We start from the raw sequence: 14,222 nt of genomic DNA, 5'->3' as shown, positions 1-14,222 counted from the left end.
GGTTATCAAAAATAAAGGTCCTATTAATTCTTGTCCTCTGCATGACAGTCTTTCAGTTCAGTACCCCAACCGTAGTTGATCCTGATGATAAGAACATTTGCAAAGCAAAAACTGAAATCAAGGAAACTTAGACATGGCTGAAAGGGATTGATTAGTTCTGCTACATTTCTCCCTAATTATGTAATTATATAGTCACAATAGCAGAGAACATAGTTGCTAAAATATGGTAACCAGTAGGAAAAGAAAGAAAGAAAGGAAGGGAGAGAGAGAGAGAGAGAGAAAGCAGGGGAGGGACCAAAAGAAACCAGGCAGGAGTTTTTAATAATTACAGATGTTTCCCATCACCAGGTCTTCCTCCTTAGCTGTTGTTTATCACAGTAACATTCCTATTCGACTTTCAGTAAAATTACCTGGCACACCAGGAAAGTCCAAAGACCAAGTGAGCCAAAGGTGCCAGGACACATCTGCAGAGAAAGACAGCACCATGCCCCTCCCCACCCCGCTGACCACTGACGTTCACGGTCATTTCAGACACGACTGAAGTAACTTTCCTCCCCCCACCTCGGCCCAAACGCATGCAGTAAACAAACACTTGACAGCCACAACACTCGACTCAAGGCAAAGAGAAATGAGGTAGTTTGGATTTTTTTTTTTTTTTTCAAGAAATCATTCCAGGATCTTCCCCGTCCCTCAAGGATCCCCTCACCATCCCTCAGGTCCGGAGAGCAGCAGAATGGGGGCTGTCTGAAATGCCACTGGTGACGAGGAAAAGGGGGGAAGGGGGCAGTTTTGACAGAAGCCACCCCAGTGCCATTGTCTGTTCCCTACCGGTACCCTCAGATTCATTCATTCTTTCCTTTAGCACATATTTAAGGAACACTTGCCCGTGACAGGGACTCCGTCCCTCCCTAAACAATCTCTCAGCGGGTTCCAGCCTGTATTCCAGCCTCGGAAATCCACCGCCCGGACTAAGGACAAGGGAAAACTGAGATCTGAGCATCTACCCCCAGCTGGCCTTGCCTGGGGCTACCCACGCCGCCTCTCCCAATACCTGGGGCAGAGGCGGGTCCCTGTGCAGGACCGAGAGTCCAAAGAGACCTTTCAGGGGGCAGAAACCTCCCTGGGGGCAGAGGGTCCCCGACCTTGCTCACACCGAGGGTGCCTGCCCTCTTTCTCCGCCAGCTGATCCATCCCCTGGAAAAGTTAAGTTGGCGGCGAGTGGGAAGGCGGGCACCGGGGGCATCCGGCAGGCTTCGCGCCCGCCCGGGCTGTCAGCTCCAACTCCCATGGCTACCGAGAAATATTTATTTCGAGTAGATGGGCTCCGGCGGCTCCTGGAGCCAAACACGCGGCCACCATCGGAAAGCCAAGTCATCCGAGAGACAAAGATAGACCCGTGACATACCTAGACCTGGTCTCCCAGGGGCAGCCCCCGGAGGTGTGGATTCCGGTGGAGAGAGCCGCCGCGCAATCCCCATTCACCCGCGCGCGGCCCGAGACCTTCTTCCTCCCTCCGGAGATGCTGGCTAAGGAGGAAGACAATCGAACCGGCGAACAGAGAAAAAGAGGATTCCTACTCACCCCCAGGCGTCTGCTCCGGATCCTCACGTACCCTTGCTTCACTATGTCATTAAAATTGGAAGCCATCCCGGTCCGCCGGTGACCGCCTCACCCGAGCGCGCGCACCCTGAGTGGCTTTGGGGAGGGTGGAGGGCAGGGTCAAGGGAAGGCGTGGGGGCGGGGAGAAAGTTGAAGAGGTGTAGCTGCTTCCGCTGCGGCTCCGCCGGGCTTTAGAAGGCGCACATCACTTTGCCTGGCCCCCCAACCCTGGAAGTGGGCGGCTTGCAGGCACTTTGGGGGAGCGCAGAGAGCGCAGCGCCGAGGCGAGGCTGGAGCGCCGGCGTCAGCTGACTCATCGGCCAGCCTGCCAGGAGGAGGAGCGGCGGCTGCCCAGGGATCCAGCCCTGCCTCCTCCCAGGCCCGGGAGGAGGAGGAGGAGGAGGAGGAGGGAGGGGGGTCGAAGAGGAGGAGCCGTGCAGGTCCTTGCACTAGGAGTGGCCGCCCACCGGACGACACACTTGAATACGCTCTCCCGGGGCCCCCCACCCACCTGGCCCGGCCCACCTCCCCCAGTGATTGGACCTCCGGCGTGCTCCCGCGGCGCCCCTGCACCTCACAGACAGCCAGCCGGCGTAACGCTCCCTCTCTGCATGCGCTGGTGGCTTATTTTAGAAGGAGAGGAAATTTCACTTTTTCCCAGCCGCCGCCTACCCCACCGCTGCCTTCGGCACCGTCTCTCCCCTGAGAAGGGCTGATTTTTACATCTGTGGTGTGTTTATCTGGGGAGGTGGTGTTGCCATGGTTTGCCTTGACCTTGGCATATGAGGGCAGGAGTATTGCCTTGGCTTAAGCTGCACACTCCCTCCGGCTTCCTCGGCATCCCGCACCCAGTCCTCCGTGATACCATGTGCCGCACGTTTTCATTGTTCGAACCCATCTTTCCCATCAGAATATAAGTTTCCAGGGGCTAAGCCTGGGTTTCACGTGTACCCCCAAAGGCTGGCCCAGAGCTGGTGCTCCATAAATCCTTACCGCCAGGCACCTTCAAACTTCCCCTGTACCTTTTGAGGTAGGTCCCCCGCCAGTGTAAATAACTACCACATCCATATTTATGCCTCAGAGCCTGGCAACAGAGCTCATCCTCATAACCATCATGGGACCCGGTCTGCAGAATGAATTAAAGGGGGACCAGACCTTGCACTCACCTGACTGTACTACCTTCCCTGGGTTGGTGATAACGGGTAATTTATGGGGCACCAGTGTGCTAATCCTGTTAAAGGAACAATGAGATGGTTACCAGCATCCATATTTGACAGACACTGAAACTCAGACGAAGGAAGAGATCCCCCCAGTCCCATGGGGCCAGGACTGAAAGGGGGAAACCCTGACCCTGTAACCCTTCCAAACAGCAGGTGTCACAGGGGAGGGAGGTGACTCGCTGGCTTTGGAGGAAGAGCTTTCTAATCACAGCTCTAGCCACACAAGCAAACATAGCACCCGAAATACAACAAGCCCGACGAGCCGTGGTACCTGGAGGTCACCAAACCAAGGCTGGGTGACCTTTGGTGGGAGCTATTACGAGGAAAATTTATTTATTTAGTGGACTGTTTCACCCGCTGACCCTCAAGGCCTTCCCACTCTAACAGTGACTCTTTTCTCCCCAGGAACACGAAATTTAGTCACCTTGGGTTTCACGGGTATCATCAGTTAAAGAAGAGAAAGACCCAAGCATGTGTCACAGGAGAATCAAGAGTAAATCAGGACGGGCAAAAAGCAAGCACCTTGTCAGGGACACTCTTTTGGCTACGTAGTAAACCAGCAGCTGAGTCGTGGGGTTGGCATTTGGTGTACATGATGTTTTAAGTTTAAGTCTCTCACCAAGAGAGGGTGGCATGATGAGAAAAATCATTTAGAGAATTCTTTTTGAAGACTTAGAACTTAAAAAAAAATACCGGCCATGCTTGCCATGAAGCAGACCTGTCCACCCCATCACTCGTGGACCGAACCCCCAGCATCACAGAAACACAGCGAGGGGGGCTTGGTGCGAGGAGGCTGAAGTGCCTGGCGCGGGGTGACGCCGATAATTACTGGCAAAAACTGAGACCGTAAAATTTGGCCCTTGGTAGTTCATGTTGAGTTTAATCAACATCCATAAATAATTAAGCTAGAAGCGAGGAAATTGGAATCAAACTAGATACAAAGGGACAAGAGACTTTTTCCATTGCAAAACTGAATTCAGTATGTGGTTTTATTGGTTTTTCGGGGAGGCCAAACCAATAGGTGTGCAAAATACACAGACTGTGCCGTGCAATTTAGGGGGCGGTGGGCCACCAACGTTTTCCCAAACAAGTGCGGGACACACCGCGGTGGGAGGAGAGAGGAGTAATTCACAGAGCTGCACAGCACACAACTCCAAAACTACACACCGCCCACCAGACACGCGGTCACAACGAAACCGTGAGATGGCACGATAATCCTTACTTCAATCCCTGTTCAATCTTCACGACTCAGAACTTGTGTCAGTATCCATTTCTCTTTGCTTCCTCAACACCCAGACACGCACCCTCCCCTTTCAGCAGGGTCACCGCTTGCTCTCTGTTCTCCTCTGCTCCCAGGACTGGGGTGCAGCCCAGCACGTCACCTTCCTCCCGATGTACCGACTGGCCCAGACACAGGGCCTACGCTGTGTGAGGAAGACTACCTGTGCTGATTTCCAGGGCAATGACTCCCTCTGGGCTTGGCTGGGATGTAGTCTCCTGGGAGCTTCGAGAGTGGAGGCCACAGCGGAGCAGCAGGAACGAGACATAAAGAGAAGCAAACCACCGAGGCCTGAAGACACCGTTCGAACCCCCTTATTCTGCCCCCCAAGGACCTACTGTGTCATGGAAGCACATGTGATGCTGGGATAAGGACTGAACCCCAAAGTGCAACGACATCAGTGGGACATGAGCTTGTTTCTCATGAAACAACCCAGGTGGGCAGACCGTCCCAGGGAGAGAAGAGGCTCAGCCTGAGGCCAGCGGGTCCATCATCGCCACTTCTCAGGGAGGGGAGAAGGAGCAGAGCGCAGAGAGCAAGCGGCGGCCACGTGACCGTGGCTCCCAGCGGCCTCAAACCCCTCTTCCTCTTGAAGTCCACTACCAGTGTGTCATGTGGCCGCGCCCATCTTCGAGGGCACATGAGTAAGGCAGGCCGGTCCTGGCATGGCTGCATCTGTGAAAGAATGACTCGGAATTGGCACGGGACAGGTCAGTTAGCGCTTTCCACCTCCCCAGTGCCATTCTCGGACTATGCAATGGCCAAACAAGTAATTCCTTTGTTGCTTAAACCAGCTCAGACCGAGGTATTCTGTTCACTGCAACCAAGGGAGTCCTGTCCAAGGCGCCGTAGTCCCAGGGTTTGAAGTCTCAAGCCTCTCAGGTAAATGCCATCCAGATGTGCCTGTAAGGCCCAGATCGCCTGAGAAAAATCCCAAATTGTCTGGGGCATTTTCCCATAAAACTATAGGCTAACAGAGGAGAACATGACCCCAGACAGCTGGTCCAGCTCTGTCATCCGAGATTCACTGCTCTTCCAACTCTGAGTGATTCCGGTAAAGTGAGTGTGGGTGGGCCATTACCTTGCCCACCACAGGCCTGGACACCTGACCAAGTCCTGCCAGTCAGCACTCGCCAGCCTTGGACACAGGGATTGCACAGGGAGGGATGTGTGACCTAGAAGACCGGACCGAAACCTTCCCGGGGATGCAGAGATGAAGACACTGGGATACCCAGCTGCGCCTGGCCTCCTCGTCTCCAACATCTCCATCGTGGGAGCCTAGCTGAGAACAAAGCCAAGAAAGGAGAACGTGAGACTGGAGACAGAGCTAGAAAGGCAACCATCCCCCGATCCAGAACTACCCTTTGTACCTCCCGGTGACACAGTCTATTGGGTTTCTGTCTTGTTTATTTGGCCCCATTGAATTTGGGTGACAGAGCACACGCCCCAGGGCTGGAACTAGGGTCAGAAGGCACCTACGGATCTCAGGGCTGCGTCAGTGCTGAGCCTCCATCTGCACAGCCCGAGGGGGAGCGCTTCTTCACACTGCGCACCCGAAGTGCCTCGCCCTGGTGCTGACCTTGACACTGACCTGGCTCCGTCAGCCCGGGCTGCTGGAACAGTCCCACAGAGAGCAACCTCCTACCGAGAAGAAGATTAATTTCTTACTGAGATGTCCCATGTCAAGATGCCAGAAGGTTCCTCTTCCGCACTTGGAGACGCCCCCCTCCCCTGCTCACTGTGGAGGGAGGGGCCCTCCGGTCTCTCTTTCTCTTGCAGGAAGAGCACTAACCCCATCACGACGACCCCACCCTCAGGACCCCATCTGCCCTAAGCACCTTCCAGAGGCCCCACCTCCAAACATCATCACGTCAGGGTCAGAGCTTCCACAACACATCAGTGTGGAAGGCACACAAACACTCAGTCCACAGTCCTACCCTTTCGAAAAACACGCTAGTTGAAATGAAATCCGTGTGAGTTCAAAACGGAGAACAGAGAGTCGAACTCCTCTTTGGCATCTTGTTGATATGAAACAAAACCATGTCCGGACCTGAAATAGGATTTTGTAACCACAGCGTTGCAGGGCCAGACATTAACCTAAAGGCTGCCTCCTCTGACGTATTCCAAGCGGAAATCCACTCCGGCTTGAAACAAGAAAGGCTCCTGCCTTCGTTTCTGCATTTCATTCAGCCAGTTGTTACTACTATTATTGTTATTGATATTGTTGATGTTATTTAGCTATAAAATCGTGTGCAAAAATCCAGAAGCTTCTACCTTTTCTGGAGCAGGTGACGGGCTCCCCAGCTTCACTAAAGGAGATTGTATGTACCAAGTAGCACAAAGTACCCAGGCTGCGGCCGCAGCGGCACTTGGCCAACACCTTTGCCAAAATAGCTTGAGCCTTGGCCCTGTGGCTTACGGCCCTCGGCGGGAGAGTCACAGAAACATACTCGGCCTTTTCTCGGGCAGCGCTAATGGAAACGATGGGCCATCACTAAAGAGAGGTGTTGTCTGCTGTGTGGCTGGGTCTCCCCCCCCGATCCTCACCCAGCTAAAGAAAGATGGCTTGGGAGATAGCTCCAAAGCCATGTGGGGTGCGGGGGTGGGGGTGTCTGGGCTTAGGGCTGCTTTGGTCACTCCCCGCCCCCTTGCTTCCTTCCTGCTTCAACAGATAGGATGGAGCATCTGCTGTGGGCGGTGATTGTCCCCATGGAGCTCAGATCCCAGCGAGCGACAGGAAACACAAACAAGCAAATAAGGGATTTAAATAGGTACAGATGGTGGTGGGTAGGAAATGGGTGCTGTGCTGTGTGGGAAGCAGGAAGACTGCTCTGCGGAGGGGAGTTTGAGTGAGACCGGGAAGGAGAGAAGCGAGGTGGACCCTCGGGGCAAGTGCCTTCCCGCTGGGGGCAAGAACACTCGAAAGCCAGGACCCATCGCTAGCCAAGTTCAAGGGGTTGAGGGAAGGAAAGTCCCTGTGCCTTAAGCCCAGCAGAGGGAGAGGTGTGGAGAACAGTCCTGGAGACAGAATGGGACAATGTCACCCAGGTCCTGGCAGGTCGCAGCAAGAGGACAGCCCTCTATCCAAAAGCAGGAAATCATGCAGAAACATCTGATTTATATTTTAAAATATTAATTCTGTCTGATGAATAAAAAATAAATTAGAAGGAACTGGACTGGAAATGATGAGGCCATCTAAAAATGCACCTCTAAAAACCTTCACCCGAAAATCTTTAAGAGAAATAAAGCTTGTTCATTGGTATCGATGGATATCATTGTTTTGAAGCGTAAGTGATGAAATCTATTAAAACATTTAAAACTTTGATAATTGCTCACCCTTGGTCCTCACCGAGCCCCACTCTGGGAATGTATGTGAAGGCACAGACGTTTACTTACCAGAATACTCACTGCACTGTAGTTTATGATGGTGTGTCTATTTATCTTAATATGATGCATACACCTGAATGCAACACAGATATCTTCACATAGTACATACACCGAAACATTTTTTCACGTGGAAGCATGTACGCCAGGTAGCCAAATATTCAAAAGGAGCTCGGATCCACGGGGCGCAGTCCTTCCCCATTAAGCTTTGCTCATTAAAAAGTGCTTTCTCTAAACCTGAGTGAAGTCTCCATAAAACCCCTGGCCTTTTTGGCAACTAGTAGGTAATAAAGAGTCTGTTTTAATTCAATAGCCATATAAATGGAATATTGACCATGCACAGTTCACCCTGGGCCCCGGTTCTGCCGTGGGATTGCAGCGAGGAGGTTGGGGGTGGCTTCTTCGCCATTTTCGGCTCTGCGGTCTCTTCCGAGTAACAGCTCCAGGCTCTGGACCCTCCGGGGCTGGAGTCTGGAGGGAAGGGAGAGGCTAGAGCCAGGGAAAGTTTCGCCTGCTCCAGGTTTTGCCTGGAAATGCATGTGTTCCGGGGCAGCAGGTATACACACGCCCGCTCTTTGCTCAAGCAGCTTTTGCGGATTCATGAGAAACACAAGTGCCCAGAGCTCCACCTGCAGTCCTGTTCTCCGTCTGGCTGTTCTTCATGTCCCAGAACACCCTGGGGGTCCTAGGGGTCCAGGCTGTCCCATGTCCCCCCCCTCCTTCCTGGCAGGCCTCTTGGCCAATCTTCAATAAGACAACCCCTATGTGCTCCCTCTGAGTGTTTGAATGGCCAGAGGAAAAACTCCCTCAGTGTCGCCCCATCAACAAATGGCCAGCTCATTCCAGGGGACGTCTGTGAGTCAAGGCAACTGGTCAACCCCAGGGCACTACCTTTAAACTGTTAAGGAGTAGGTCAGGCACCAGTCCGTGTCCCCACACCTGCGGGGACACATGTCTTCCGAATGATTCTGTTCAATGTCACTCCCCTGCTGTAGGGTAAGGGGTAGCTCCCTCCGCCCTGCCTCATGGGCGGAACACTTCTCCATCCGAGAGCCATCGTTCTTCAGTCTCTTGAGTCACAACCCCTTATTTAGGCTGAAGTTGCATGATCAGCAAATGCGGACGAAATGGGTTTGAACGACTGACCCTATTTTGCACTCTCTGCACAGATGGGCTGGCACCTTGCTTCACAACATTTTCTAAAGGTTTCTCCAGCCTGGGCTTTTGAGGGTTCCACTGAAACTGAGTCAACTGGAAGAGTCACGCTTCCCATTCTGTTAAAAACCGTTAAAACAGATGTAAAAGATGTCACTTCTCATTTGTTCGTTCAGCAGATACCATTCGAGCCAGGCTTTTGAGGCAACGAGGGGTCAAAGCAGCAGACAAGAAGAGACCGACCAGGCTCTGCCCTCGGGCTGTCCCTCACGGAAGCACGGGAGGTTAATAAAATACTCAGAAGTGTGAGACTGTGCACGAAAGAAAGTCACCTGATGTCAGGACGAGGGGAGAGGACCTGACCCCTTTGGAAGGTGGGGGCAGATCAAGAAATTCAGGAGAAGGCAGTTATTACTTGGGGGAGGGATGGGGAACAGCATGCGTGTCCCAGACAAGACAGCATATGTTACATTTGGAACAGAAAGGCCAGAGTGACTGGAATTTAAAGACTCAGGAGAGAGTAGTGGGCGATGAGGTCGGAGAGAATAAAAGGGCTCCTTCTATACTGATCAGTGTGTTATAAATGACCTGTGCAGTATGGTGCAGGGTGTTTTTTTTAAAGGAGGATTTTTATAAATATTTTTAAAACCCGGGTTGAATATCTCTAAAGCTAAAACATTAGTAGCAGTTGTTAGCTGTTGGCAGGAGTGTTGGGGATGTTCATTTTGCCCTGTGCTCTTAAAAAAAAAAAATCCCAATGCAATTAAAAAAATAGACAGATAATTTCTTTCTGCAAAGGTGGACCTCATGTCTTAACGTTTATAACCAAAGACACAAAGGCAAACACAAACCTCTGGTGAACTTGACTGGAATGTGAATTTTACAACCCTGGGCTCATTAGTCTCTTCCTGAAACTGGACTTTCTTCTCTCATGAGAAAAGCCCTCCTCTCCGGAGGTCAGTGCAAAGCAGCCCAGGAAAATCGCGCACCAGAAAGAGACCAGAGGGAAGTAATCGGATGATGACGGGACTGGCCTTCCACGGAGCCCTTGGTCAAGGCAGACAGGTGTGTGTGTGCTGGTTGTGACAACGAGATTAGAAGTCAATATTCCGGAGGTCTCCTCAGGGCTGGTCCTGGGTTGACTGCGTGACTCGGGGCAGGTCATTAATTTCTCCAGCCTTGTCACCCAGTCTGGGAAACAGAGATAAATGGGGCCAGCCTTCCCGGTGCGGTCTGGTGCGGTCTCTGGGTGAAATTCTCGAAGAGGGCAAGCGTCAGGTCCCAAGCATTCTGCCAACGTTAATTAATCCTCGCAGTTAGGCCCCCAAGCCCTGTAATATCATCTGATTTCACGGCAGAGGGACCTGACGCAGAGAGACTAAATGACTTGTCCGAAGACACTGAGGAGCCGGCTGCAGAATGGGGATAGGCAGTCGACAGCGCTGACGTTCAGAGAGGAAACACTGCCACTTCACTCAACTCACAATTAAATTGCACCAGGAGTGTTTTCAGGCTGAAAACATAGTTCCCATGTTGATGAATTACGAGGCAAGAAATAATAGACACGTTTACAATGAGAGATGACAGGAAGATTCATTTGTAACGTTAGACACACCTTCCTTAGTCTGGGGACTATATTAGCCTCCCTCACTCATCATTCTGATTTAACCTCATTGGCCAGAGCTGAGTCCCACAACCTTGACCTTGCATCTGGGTGGGGAGGTAGGAACACATAGGCAGCCATGAGCCAGGCTAAGGTGGAGGGTCTATGGCACAGATTGGGGACCGGATCAGACAGAACCCAGGAGGATGAAGTGACCAGTTAGAAAGCCACTGAGGGAGCACCTAGCAGCCTCTAACCAACATACCTGAAACTGAACATGGCAGAGAACAAGTTCAAAGTCTTCCCCATGTCATCCCCTCCTAGTAGTTCCTGTGACGTCAGTGAGCAGGTTTTTAGCTGGAGACAGCATGAAGCTCAGCCACCAGGATCTCAGAACAAAGGCAGTTATTGGGGCCGTTTGGGGAATCTACGATGCCACTCATTTTACGGTGCACAACCACTTCACACGCTGGTTAGGAAAGGACGTTACCACCGGCCTCCCTTTTCAAGTCCACGACCAACCGCAATCATTTAGCAAGCTTTGCTGAGGTGTAGCTGACATCCAACAAACTGCAGAGAATGAAATGTTTAATTTCCTAAGTTCAGACACACAGATACCCCTACGAAACCAACACCATGGTCAGGGTCATGACCGTAACCATCAGCTCTCCCCGTTTTCTCAAGTCTCTGCAATCTCACGCCACCAGACGGCAACGGTAACCATTTTGCCATATATCAATGTATCGAATCAAGCCTTGTAGACCTTCAACGGACACAATGTCATGTGTCGGTTGTATCTCAATAAACCTGGGGGTGGAGGGGGGAGTCGTTTCTGTCTCCTGACTCCTCGTTTTGGGGAGCCCTGGACAGGCTGCTGCGCACGGACCTAGTCCGTTACACTGCTGACTCAGTCCACTCTATGACAATAACACATTTTATTTCTCCTTCCTCTGCGGATGGAACTTAAAACCATTTCCTTGTTATCCCATTACAAGCAATAGATGTGCAAATGTTATGCCTAAAATATGTAATAAGAGTATCACTGCATACCTTTCTAAAACATACCTAAGATCAGTGTCAGTCATTGACAACATCAGAATTCTTAAAGAGTATAGGTAGTTACTTGGGGGCTTTCTAAAATGAAATTAAAAAAAAACATGAAGTCAAATAACTCCAGAGACTTCCTGAGGAGCCAGTGCAATAAAAATAGTCTGTTTTGTTGAATGTCTGTGGGGAGAATTAAAAAGTAAACTAACATATTTTAAAGATTTCTTTGATTTCCCTTGTAAGCTTCCAAATTTCATTCTCACATCAGTCTGTTTAAATAACTGGAAACATACAACTATAAATGAGGGAAGCAAGGCCATGTCGGACATTGTGTTAGTATTTTAGCTCAAAGGAAGACAACACTCAGTCTTCTGAAGTGACCTGGACGAGATCACGATTCACACCCGTCTGTGGAGTGAAACCCATGCCTCGTCTGTGGCCTCAAGGTCAGACCAGGGCCGGGACCCTCATCCACCCGTGACTTTGCCTACCTCCTGCACAGCCCCCACCTTCTCGCTGGCCCTGAAGCGCGCCCCATGCCCTCGCTCCCTCCTCCGCAGTTCAGCCTTTGCTCGTTCCTCTCTTTCACGCACGCCTCCCTCAGCTTTTCACAACTGCCTCCCACGTGTCCTGCCGTGCCGGTCTCCCCTGGTGCTCCTTCCTCCTTCCTGGAAGAAGCCTTGCTTGCCCACTGAACCTCCCAGTCAGGTCACTAGCCCTCATCACACTGCTTTACTTTCTTTTTCAAAACACCACAAATTGAAATTATGTTGCTTAGGGATGTGTTAGCGTGTTGCTTGTCTCTCCCTCACCCCTGTTTAGACTGAACTCCAGCAGGGACCTTTCTGAGTAGCCCATCACAAGCCGCAGGGCCTGGCCCCATGCTCATCATTGATGGAAGGGAGGGAGGGAGGAAGGGAGGGAGGGAAGAAGAGAGGAAAAAAGAGAGATGAAAGCTACACAGACAATACCTACAGGCTATTATTTGATATTACATGGGTCCTGAGATGTTGGACAAATAGCAGAACCCTAAAATGATGAGGTTCCTTTACAACATTAGTCACTTTTGCTTTGAATGCTAATGTCTCATGTTAATATGATGCTCCCTATTAATGTCTCTGCGATGGTCTGAGGCGTCCCTGCCCAGTCCTCATTGTAAAGTTTTTTTCATTTTCAATGATTATATAATTAAATGCATGTGTTCACTGGATAGTTTAACGCATTGTCATTTTTAACATATCTTGGTATGTTTGGTCTTCTTCCTGCCCTCTTAATTTTTGTTTTCTGATTTTATGCTCATTTTATGATTTATCTTCCCCCTTTCTTACATGAAAGCTATGTTTTCTATTTAAGTTTTGATAATTCTGCCATTGAGACAAAACGTTGCTGGCAACTGTTACCATGCAATCAATGTGCCGTACTGTCTACAGTAACTCTACCCTGTTATGCAAAGGAATTCTTGCCCAGAAAAACAAAGTTGCCAGTAACTTGCTTGTTTGTTGCAGGAACTTGCTGAGAACACCCCTTTATCTGAACAATAGACTATTCACCTCGTTCTTTTCGGTGCAGGGAACAATAGGCCCTTCTTCCTATGAAACAACAGGTCGCTCATGTGGGTTCATCAAATTATTGTTTATTCTTTAAAGATTCACTTCAAAGTGTCCACCTCTCCAAATCCACCCAGTCTCAACTAGTCCATCACCAACTTTGCCAAATCCCAGGGAGGTCCCCACATTGACAGTGGCACCTTAAATCGGGACACAGAGAGCCCGCTTTTGGCTTTTCCCTTTGGAGATGCCCCGGACGGACAGCAGGACATGCTGTCCTGCCTTCCTGAAGTGGACCCGTCAGCTTGGCTTTGATCTGCCGCTGTGTTTTGATGATCTCTCTGGGAGTCAGCCAACCACACCGTCTTATTTTTATTCCCCCGGCAGGTAATTTCATAGTTCTACGAGCACATTTAAATCGATTGTTCATGTTTATGTCAAAAAATGTTAAAGTCTAACTTTTTGTAGAACATAGAAAACTAAGCAATTTTTTTATTTCCCCTAGACCCTACCCGCTTTCCAAGCTTCTGTGGTTGTGAGGATAGGGGATTATACTGATAAAGATGGCGATGGTCTTGCATTGCCCTTTCCCTCTTGATGACTATTTTTGACATCTGTATTAGGTTCTATACGTATAGAAATGTCTATGATGGGGAACTTAGCATTCTCTCTTGTGGGAGCCTTACCCTACCTCTTCCAGTATCTATTATATAGGGCCTACATAAACTGAGATATTTAACCCATACATTTATCTGTTGTTTTCTGCACCTTCTCATTCAAGAATTGTTTTTGAAATGTGTGTTTATTTATTCTTGCTATCACATTTAACGAAAGCCTACTATTAAATCACATTTCTCTTGATCGCTGCCCATTTTTTATACTGCTGTTTTCCTTCTCTGAAATCCTTTAATATACGTTTATGAGTAGCAGGAAGTTTCATTTTTAGGAAAAGTACTTAATTATCCTTCCAGTAGAATGACCGAACTTGAATGCAAGTCGGATAAAGTCTGCAAAATTCAACCGGGCGTCATTGTAAGCACCTCCACCAGTTGTATAAATTTGAGAATACAGTTCTAAAAATGAGGTCATCAAACTGGCAAGTCTTTATCCTGGGGTACAGATTATATTTCTATGTCTTTAAAATTCCATCAAATTCATAAGTCCAATGTAGCAAGTCTAAGGGGAGGAGGAGGAAGCAAATCAGTATGAAATCCAGGGTCAACTTGGGTGAGTGTTGCAGAATCTGTGAAGAGACATACGGATTAATCAATGTGTATAACATGAATTGACCATATCTTGGAGTTATGGAGACATGGTAAGGAACCTGAAATAGATCTCACTGTGTCCCAGCAGGGCGGTCACTGAAAATCTTGTGGATGAAATCTGTA

The 14,222-nt window shown here is 49.9% G+C and overlaps 1 protein-coding gene across 5 annotated transcripts in view; it reads right to left on the bottom strand.

Moving 5' to 3' along the window:
• The window catches only part of DOK5 (docking protein 5), a 224,556-nt gene extending 222,618 nt beyond the window's left edge, over positions 1 to 1,938 (bottom strand). The window contains exon 1 of one of the 5 annotated variants that reach the window (XM_053671366.1): positions 1,582 to 1,938. In XM_053671366.1, the coding sequence (XP_053527341.1) occupies positions 1,582 to 1,647 (66 nt within the window). In that variant the 5' untranslated portion in view covers positions 1,648 to 1,938. The remainder of the gene's footprint in view (positions 1 to 1,581) is intronic. The other 4 variants (XM_053671367.1, XM_037133681.2, XM_053671368.1 and 1 more) reach the window with 4 other exon arrangements.
• Positions 1,939 to 14,222: the final 12,284 nt, after the last annotated feature.

Source organism: Artibeus jamaicensis, unplaced genomic scaffold (assembly GCF_021234435.1).
Source record: "Artibeus jamaicensis isolate MK-2021 breed Jamaican fruit bat unplaced genomic scaffold, CSHL_Jam_final contig_685, whole genome shotgun sequence".
In the NCBI taxonomy this organism is placed as follows: Eukaryota; Metazoa; Chordata; class Mammalia; order Chiroptera; family Phyllostomidae; genus Artibeus; species Artibeus jamaicensis.
This window is presented reverse-complemented; position numbering and strand designations above follow the sequence as displayed.